A 9,623-nucleotide genomic window follows, 5' to 3' on the forward strand; every position below is an offset into this window, starting at 1 on the left:
GGGCCACAGTTTAATAATAGAACGTTTAGAACGGAGATGAGGAAACACTTTTTCACCCACAGAGTTGTGAGTCTGTGGAATTCTCTGCCTCAGAACCTGGAGGCCGGTTCTCTGGATACTTTCAAGAGAGAGCTAGATAGAGCTCTTAAAGATAGTGGAGTCAGGGGATATGGGGAGAAGGCAGGAACGGGGTACTGATTGGGGATGATCAGCCATGATCACATTGAATGGCGGTGCTGGCACGAAGGGCCGAATGGCCTACTCCTGCACCCATTGTCTGTTGTCTATTGTCTATTAATTGATAATGTTTTATTATTAATGTTTAATGTTTTTTGAGTCATTCGTAACTGTCACTGTCTGTCATGTTGTCACTTGCGGGCGGAGCACCAAGGCAAATTCCTTGTATGTGAATACTTGGCCAATAAACTTATTCATTCATTCATTCACATAGAGGGGATGTAGGAAAGGTTTAGAGGCATGTGGATCAAATGGTACTAGCTTCCATGGGGCATCTTGGTTGGAGGAGTTGGGCCGAAGGGCCTGTTTCCATGCAGTATGACTCTGTGAATCTATGAGGAGGCCAGCAACTCTGTATGTGGTCTCTGCTTGTGGCATATACTCTGGCCTTTGCCCAGAGAACACATCAAAGATATGGACCCCGCCTGGCACCCAAGGACAATACGCGTCCCTTAGACAACAGACAATAGACAACAGACAATAGGTGCAGGAGGAGGCCATTTGGCCCTTCGAGCCTGCACCGCCATTCAATGTGATCATGGCTGATCATCCCCAATCAGTACGCCGTTCCTGCCTTCTCCCCATATTCCCTGACTCCGCTATTTTTAAGAGCCCTATCTAGCTCTCTCTTGAAAGCATCCTGAGAACCGGACTCTGAGGCAGAGAATTCCACAGACTCACAACTCTCTGTGAGAAAAAGTGTTTCCTCGTCTCCGTTCTAAATGTCCTTACCCCTTATTCTTAAACTGTGTGTGGCCCCTGGTTCTGGACTCCCCCAACATGGGGAACATGTTTCCTGCCTCTAGCGTGTCCAAGACCTTAACAATCTTATATGTTTCAATAAGATCTTATAAGAACTGTTATACTATTCTTATACCAATGTAAAGCACTTTGGCCAACGAGAGTTGTTTTTTAAATGTGCTATAGAAATAAATGTGACTTGAGTTGACTTGATCTTATAAGGCAGGATCTTATAAGACAAGTAGTCTTATTGAAATGACTATAATATCCCCAGTAGGTTTTTTTTTTTTGCTTAAGCCATTCGTTAAAGGTAAATTAGAACACCTGCAGACATTTTAAAATCACATTGAATAATATTCTAGATTTTATTTCAACTAGTACAATGACAAGCGGATAGGTGTACCATGAAACCAAACGAGAAATGAATCAGTCATCACATGATTTAACATAACTACTGAGTTCCAAACTACCGTGGGCTGGGCTGTGATGTGAAGCGATTATGGTCGTGGGTCTGAGGGTCTCCTGAAGTTTTCATAAATTGTGTGTCTCTGCAGCCTGTATATAACACGCCTCAGAAGGATTGTGTCTGCCGTTCAACATAGGTAGGCACAGAGTGCTGGAGAAACTCAGCGGGTCAGGCAGCATCTGTGGAGAACATGGATAGGTGACGTTTCACAGAGTGCTGGAGTAACTCAGCGGGTCAGGCAGCATCTGTGGAGAACATGGATAGGTGACGTTTCACAGAGTGCTGGAGTAACTCAGCGGGTCAGGTAGCATCTGTGGAGAACATGGATAGGTGACGTTTCACAGAGTGCTGGAGTAACTCAGCGGGTCAGGCAGCATCTGTGGAGAACATGGATAGGTGACGTTTCACAGAGTGCTGGAGTAACTCAGGTTACTGCAGGTTATAAAGGCCAACATGCCATTCGCTTTCTTCACTGCCTGCTGTACCTGCATGCTTACTTTCGGTGACTGATGAACAAGGACCCCCAGATCCCGTTGTACTTCCCCTTTTCCTAACCTGACGCCATTCAGATAATAATCTGCCTTCCTGTTTTTGCCACCAAAGTGGATAACTTCACATTTATCCGCGTTAAACTTCATCTGCCATGCATCTGCCCACTATTGCAACAGATGTTCCAACCACGAGGACAAATTAATGGAAGGTGATCTCATTGAATGGCGGTGCTGGCTCTAAGGGCCGAATGGCCTCCTCCTGCACCTATTGTCGATGTTTCTATGTTTCCATGTTAATTGTCAATTGCTCATGTCATTTCATGTAATTAACCAACTTTGTCTGACTGGATGGACTGGCAGACCCATTGTCTCTGCCTGTTCGTGCCCCACCCAACTTATTTCCACATACCTCGACTCCATGAAGAAAGTGAATGGTATGTTAGCAAAAGGATTTGAGTATAGGAGCAGGGAGGTTCTACTGCAGTTGTACAGGGCCTTGGTGAGACCACACCTAGAGTATTGCGTACAGTTTTGGTCTCCTAAACTGAGGAAGGACATTCTTGCCATAGAGGGAGTACAGAGAAGGTTCACTAGACTGATCCCTGGGATGGCAGGACTTTCATATGAAGAAAGACTGGATAGACTCGGCTTGTACTCGCTAGAATTTAGAAGATTGAGGTGACGTTTCACAGAGTGCTGGAGTAACTCAGCGGGCAGGCCGCATCTGTGGAGAGAAGGAATGGGTGACATTTCGGGACGAGACCCTTCTTCAGACTGGGAGTCGGGGGAGAGGGAAACGAGGGATATAGATGGTGATGTAGCGAGATATAGAACAAAGGAATGAAAGATATGCAAAAAAAGTAATGACGATAAAGGAGACAGGCCATTGTTCGCTGGTTACTAGTTGAGAACAAGAAGACAATGATACTCTACAAGACAACTTTGAAGCATGTGTGACTTGGGTGGGGGAGGGATGAGAGAGAGAGAGTGAAGATGCAGGGGTTACTTGAAGTTGGAGAAATCAATATTCATATCACAGGGCTGTAACATTATCCAGAGATGCTGCCTGTCCCGCTGAGTTACTCCAACTTTTTAGTGTCTACCTTCTGTTCAAACCACCATCTGCAGTTTCTTTCTACACATTAGACAATAGACAATAGACAACAGGTGCAGGAGGAGGCCATTCGGCCCTTTGATCCAGCACCACCATTCACTGTGATCATGGCTGATCATCCACAATCAGTATCCCGTTCCTGCCTTCTCCCCATATCCCCTGACTCCGCTATTTTTAAGAGTTCCATCTAACTCTCTCTTGAAAGTATCACAACTCTCTGTGAGAAAAAGTGTTTCCTCGTCACCGTTCTAAATGGCTTACCCCTTATTCTTAAACTGTGTGTGGCCCCTGGTTCTGGACTCCCCCAACATCGGGAACATGTTTCCTGCCTCTAGTGTGTCTAAGGCCTTAACAATCTTATATTGTTTCAATGAAATTCCCTCTCATCCTTCCAAACTCCAGAGTGTACAAGCCCAGCCGCTCCATTCTCTCAGCATATGACAGTCCCGCCATCCCGGGAATTAACCTGGTGAACCTACGCTGCACTCCCTCAATAGCAAGAATGTCCTTCCTCAAATTAGGGGACCAAAACTGCACACAATACTCCAGGTGTGGTCTCACTAGGGCTCTGTACAACTGCAGAAGGACCTCTTTGCTTCGATACTCTTGTTGTGAAGGCCAACAGGCCAAAAATGCACACAATACTCCAGGTGTGGTCTCACTAGGGCCCTGTACAACTGCCATTTAGACATTTCAAAGGATGAAATTCCACCCTTGCTCAATAAATCTATATTTTATTGCAACCCTAGCCCATATTTAGGGCTAGATTGTCTATTGCAGTTTCTGCTCTTGTTTGAGGAGGGAGGGAGGGGGGGGTTGTTCCCAAATAAGTACAATTGTACACACATTTCCAAGCCTAAGATAGCCAGAGCCACCTGTCGACAGACAAGAGGTGGGTGGAGTAAGGGCAATCCAACCTCTAAATAGCCAGCCGTTCAGGTGAGGGGCTAGCAGGGGGCTAGAAGGGGGATGGGTGGGACCAGCGGGGTTGGGTTGGGTTGGGTGGGGGAGAGGCAGTGTGCACACTATATTAGCCCCTGGGTGGATTAGAAGGAAGTGGTGCATTGAAGATGAGAGGAGCAGGAATTTTGGTGGGTGGCTGGTTTAATGGTTCTTGAACTGAACGATGATGAGAGGTTCGGAATTCTTCCTGTCCTCATTGTTGCCGGGACTGAAGTACGGGAAGACCTTGCCGGTGAAACTGTCAATGAAAGTAAAGAGGGTGGCCATGTTGCTGGCGTTGTAGAACGACAGCTGCCCGCCCTCATAGTCCAAGTACATGCCGACCTTCCTGGGCTTGGAGTTGACGGAGATCCGCGTGGGCGAGGCGGTGGTGATCCAGTATTCGCTGCCGTTCTTGAGGGTGAGCACCCAAAACCCCGTGTCCTGCGCCGACCGTGATCCCCGCTTGCGCACCACATCCTTCACCAGCCCCAGGTCCCACGCCGTCTTGTTGCCCACGTTCACCTCCCAGTAGTGGCGGCCGGACGAGAAGCCCATGGCCCCCAGCACGCTGACCTCTCGGTCATTGCTGGCCTCCGGCAACTCCGACCGCGCCTTGTCGCCCAGCTTCACGCTGGTGCGGTCTTCGGACAGGATTAGCAACGGGTGGGCTGTACTCGGGTCCATGGTCAGGGAGGCGGGAGCTGAAGGAGAGGGGGGCAGACACAAAAAAGCTCATCAGAGAACCGGAGCCAGCGACCACACGACTAACCGAGTACCAGCTCAATGGAGGGCTGAGATCACGCTGGTACACCAAGTGTACACAAGTTGGTTCACACTGGTACACCACCTGGTACATCTGCTGTACATCAACTGGTACACCACCTGGTACATCAACTGGTACACCACCTAGTATACCAACTGTACACCGACTAGTATACCACCTGGTACATGCACTGCTACATCAACTGGTACACCACCTGGTATACCAATTGTACACAGACTGGTACACCACCTGGTACGCCAACTGGTACACCACCTGGTACACCACCAATACCAACATCATTGCTATTGTGAAGGTATACTGGCTTTCAGCTTAAATGTGGCCTTCAATGTTGGACTGTAACATTCCAGCATCCATCCACATGCCACCTCTTTACATACAACAGTGGTCTGTCGAATCTCTCTCTTTCTCTCCAGCTAATACCTCCCTAATCTAGGCTAACATTCATCTGCACCCTATTCCAAAGCCTCCGCGACCTCCCTCCAATAGGCTGACCAGAACTGCAGGACAAATTCCTAAATACAGTCTGATCACATACCTATACACTGCATTATTCACTTCCTGTCTCTATTCACTTCCTGTATATATTCACTTCCAGTCTCTATTCACTTCCCGTCTCTATTCACTTCTTGTCTCTATTCATTTCCTGTCTCTATTCAATTCCTGTCTCTATTCACTTTCCGTCTCTATACATTTCCCGCATCTATTCACTTCCTGCCTCTATTCACTTCCTGTCTCTATTCACTTCCTGTCTCTATTCACTTCCTGTCTCTATTCGCTTCCTGTCTCTATTCACTTCCTGTCTCTATTCACTTCCTGTCTCCATTGACTTCCTGTCTCCATTGACTTCCTGTCTCCATTGACTTCCTATCTCCATTGACTTCCGGTCTCCGTTCACTTCCTGTCTCTATTCACTTCCTGTCTCTATTCACTTCCTGTCTCTATTCACTTCCTGTCTCTATTCATTTCCTGCGTCTATTCACTTCCTGCCTCTATTCACTTCCTGCGTCTATCACTTCCTGCCTCTATTCACTTCCTGCCTCTATTCACTTCCTGTCTCCATTCACTTCCTGCCTCTAATAACTTCCTGTCTCTATTCACTTCCTTCCTCTATTTACTTCCTATCTCTTTAGACTGCTCAGCCCCGACCAGTGACAGGGAGCAGACCACACACCATCTTTGCCTCTCTATCTACTTGTGTCGCTATTTTCAGGAACGTTATGGACTTGGAGGGCAAGATCCCTCTGTAGAGTGTAGGACCAGAGGGCACAGCTTCAGAATAAGAGGACGTACACTAGAAAGGAGAGGAGGAGGAGGAATTTAGTTGAGTCAAGGATTGTGAATCTGTAGAGTTCGTTGCCACTGGAGCCAATGAGTCAATGGATATTTTTTAAGGCAGAGATTGAGATTGTTGATTAGTGCGGGGTTATGGGAAGAAAGGGTCCACACAGTTTAAGAATAAGGAGTAAGCCATTTAGAACGGAGACGATGAAACACTTTTTCACCCAGAGTGCTGTGAGTGTGGAATTCTCTGCCTCAGAGGGCGGTGGAGGCCGGATACTTTCTGGATACTTTCAAGAGAGAGCTAGATAGGGCTCTTAGAAATAGCAGTCAGGGTATATGGGGAGAAGGCAGGAACGGGGTACTGATTGGGGATGATCAGCCACGATCACAGTGAATGGCGGTGCTGGCTCGAATGGCCTCCTCCTGCACCTATTGTCTATTGTCTATTGATGGATCAGCCACGATTGAATGGCAGAGTAGACTCGAAGGGCCGAATGGACTAATTCTGCCCCCTAGAATTGATAAACATCAATTCTCCGATCAGATCAGTTCTATTTCTCCCTAATTTCTGATGTCCTTTGCCTGTTTCTGAACGTCAGGTCCCGCGATTTTTCCTGATTCTCTAGCCTTCTCTCGCCCGTCTCTCATCTTGTGTGGCATTTCAGATGCTGCGCCGTCCCCACACACACACACACAACCTCCCCGCGTCTAATTCCCTGGCGAAAAACAAAGGACAAAAGAATTGGGTGGGCCGTAAAAAAAATGGCATTTTATTTTCTCCACTGACATTGTACAAGGCGTTTGTTTCCCACATGGGAGGAGGGCTGGTGTGCTGACTGTCGTATGAGCTCGTTGTTCTATAGTGCCTGTTCGACTTACCGAATAAATCTTGCATGCTGGTTCTTTAAAATCCTGTATTAAGTCAAGCATACAAATTTGAAAATGTCACGAAATTTGGATGCATTTATGGGACATGGGCATCACTGGCAATGCCAGCCTTCATTGCCCAACTCCTAAAGCCCTTGAGAATCTAGTGGTGAGCCACCTACATGGACTTTTCCACGCTGCTGTCAGTGAACGCAGGTTTATTAGTTAGTTTATTTTCATGTGTACCGAGGTACAGTGAAAAGATTTTTTGTTGCATGCTACACAACTGGAAAGGCTACACATGATTACAATTAAGGTACAGCAGGTAGTGAAGAAAGCAGTGGGGTACCGCAAGGCTCAGTGCTGGGACCAGCAGTGACTAGTGGGGTACCGCAAGGCTCAGTGCTGGGACCAGCAGTGACTAGTGGGGTACCGCAAGGCTCGGTGCTGGGACCAGCAGTGACTAGTGGGGTACCGCAAGGCTCGGTGCTGGGACCAGCAGTGACTAGTGGGGTACCGCAAGGCTCGGTGCTGGGACCAGCAGTGACTAGTGGGGTACCGCAAGGCTCGGTGCTGGGACCGCAGCTATTTACAATATACACCAATGATTTGGATGAAGGGATTCAAAGTAACATTAGCAAATTTACAGATGACACAAAGCTGGGTGGCAGTGTGAACTGTGAGGAGGATGCTATGAGGATGCAGGGTGACTTGGGCAGGTTGGGGGAGTGGGCAGATGCAGTTTAATGTGGATAAATGTGAGGTTATCCACTTTGGTAGCAAAAACATGAAGGCAGATTACTATCTGAATGGCGTCAAGTTGGGAAAAGGGGAAGTACAACGGGATCTGGGGGTCCTTGTTCATCAGTCTATGAAAGTAAGCTTGTAGGTACAGCAGGCAGTGAAGAAAGCGAATGGCAGGTTGGCCTTTATAACAAGAAAAGTTGAGTATAGGAGCAAAGAGGTTCCTAGTGAAATACCACACCTGGAGTATCGTGTGCAGTTTTGGTCCCCTAATTTGCGGAAGGATATTCTTGCTATTGAGGGAGTGCAGCGTAGGTTCACCAGGTTAATTCCCATGATGGCGGGACTGTCATATGCAGTGGCGGACTGGCCAGGGTGTCAGCTTGCCCGATGGCAAGTGGGCCCCTGATGAAGTGATAGCAAGTGATGGCAAGTGGGCCCCTGTTAAATTATAGCATTGTAGTTGTGGGTGGGCCCCCTATGTCTCCTGACAACCAATATTTTGAGACCCAGTCTGCCACTGCCCATATGCTGAGAGAATGGAGCGGCTGGGCTTGTACACTCTGGAGTTTAGAAGGATGAGAGGGTATCTCATTGAAACATATAAGATTGTTAAGGGCTTGGACACGCTAGAGGCAGGAAACATGTTCCCGATGTTGGGGGAGTCCAGAACCAGGGGCCACACAGTTTAAGAATAAGGGGATATGGGGAGAAGGCAGGAACGGGGTACTGATTGGGGATGATCAGCCATGATTACATTGAATGGCGGTGCTGTCTCGAAGGGCCGAATGGCCTCCTCCTGCAGCAATTGTCTATTGTCTATTGACCCTGCCCGAGCCAACCGCTGAAGTGATATCATGAATAACCACCACTGCACTCCCTTCCATGGATGCCCATTGACTTGGTCTACCAGGGCTACTCGGCATATATCGGAGAACAGTCATCTCCAGCTTGAGGAACAGTTTCTTCACAACACCCATTCGGCTCCTGAACACCACAAATGCTGACTACACTCCAAAATCACCACGTGGTCCGTTGCACTAGGGACTTCGAACTTTTCTTTTGCTTTGCACTAACACAGACTGTTTCCGATGTATTGAAAACGAGAATGGTCCCTGGGATGGCGGGACTGTCATATGAGGAAAGATTGAAAAGACTAGGCTTGTATTCACTGGAGTTTAGAAGGATGAGGGCGGGGGGATCTTATAGAAACATATACATTTATAAAAGGACTGGACAAGCTAGATGCAGGAAAAATGTTCCCAATGTTGGGCGAGTCCAGAACCAGGGGCCACACACAGTCTTAGAATAAAGGGGGGGTCATTTAAGACTGTGAGAAAAAACTTTTTCACCCAGAGAGTTGTGAATTTGTGGATTCCCTGCCACAGAGGGCAGTGGAGGCCAAGTCACTGGATGGATTTAAGAGAGAGTTAGATAGAGCTCTAGGGGCTAGTGGAATCAAGGGATATGGGGAGAAGGCAGGCACGGGTTATTGATTGGGAACGATCAGCCATGATCACAATGAATGGCGGTGCTGGCTCGAAGGGCCGAATGGCCTCCTCCTGCACCTATTTTCGATGTTTCTATGTATTGGTAGAGTTGCTGTCTCACAGTGTCAGTGACCCAGGTTTGCTCCTGACTACGGGTGCTGTCTGTATCGAGTTTGTGTGTCCTCTCTGTGACCGCGTGGGTTTTCTCTGGGTGCTCCGGATTCTACCTACACTGGGAGGGATTGCTGATTTGGACACTAAATGATATATGTGGATTATAAATTGTCCCAGAGGTGTTGGATAGTGTTAATGCATGAGGTGATCACTGGCCAATACAGACTCCCTGAGCTGAAGGGCCTGTTTCCACATAGAAACATAGACAATAGGTGCAAGAGGAGGCCATTCGGCCATTCGGCCATTCGAGCCAGCACCGCCATTCATTGTGATCATGGCTGATCGTCCC

The 9,623-nt window shown here is 47.8% G+C and overlaps 1 protein-coding gene across 1 annotated transcript in view; it reads right to left on the reverse strand.

Annotated features, from left to right (window-relative positions):
* Positions 1-438: 438 nt before the first annotated feature.
* The window catches only part of LOC129716413 (zinc-binding protein A33-like), a 16,862-nt gene continuing 7,677 nt past the window's right edge, over positions 439-9,623 (reverse strand). Inside the window, exon 6 of the mRNA XM_055666286.1 lies at positions 439-4,695. Within this exon, the coding sequence (XP_055522261.1) occupies positions 4,154-4,695 (542 nt within the window). The 3' untranslated portion in view covers positions 439-4,153. The remainder of the gene's footprint in view (positions 4,696-9,623) is intronic.

Source organism: Leucoraja erinacea, unplaced genomic scaffold, assembly GCF_028641065.1.
Source record: "Leucoraja erinacea ecotype New England unplaced genomic scaffold, Leri_hhj_1 Leri_230S, whole genome shotgun sequence".
Classification (NCBI taxonomy): Eukaryota; Metazoa; Chordata; class Chondrichthyes; order Rajiformes; family Rajidae; genus Leucoraja; species Leucoraja erinaceus.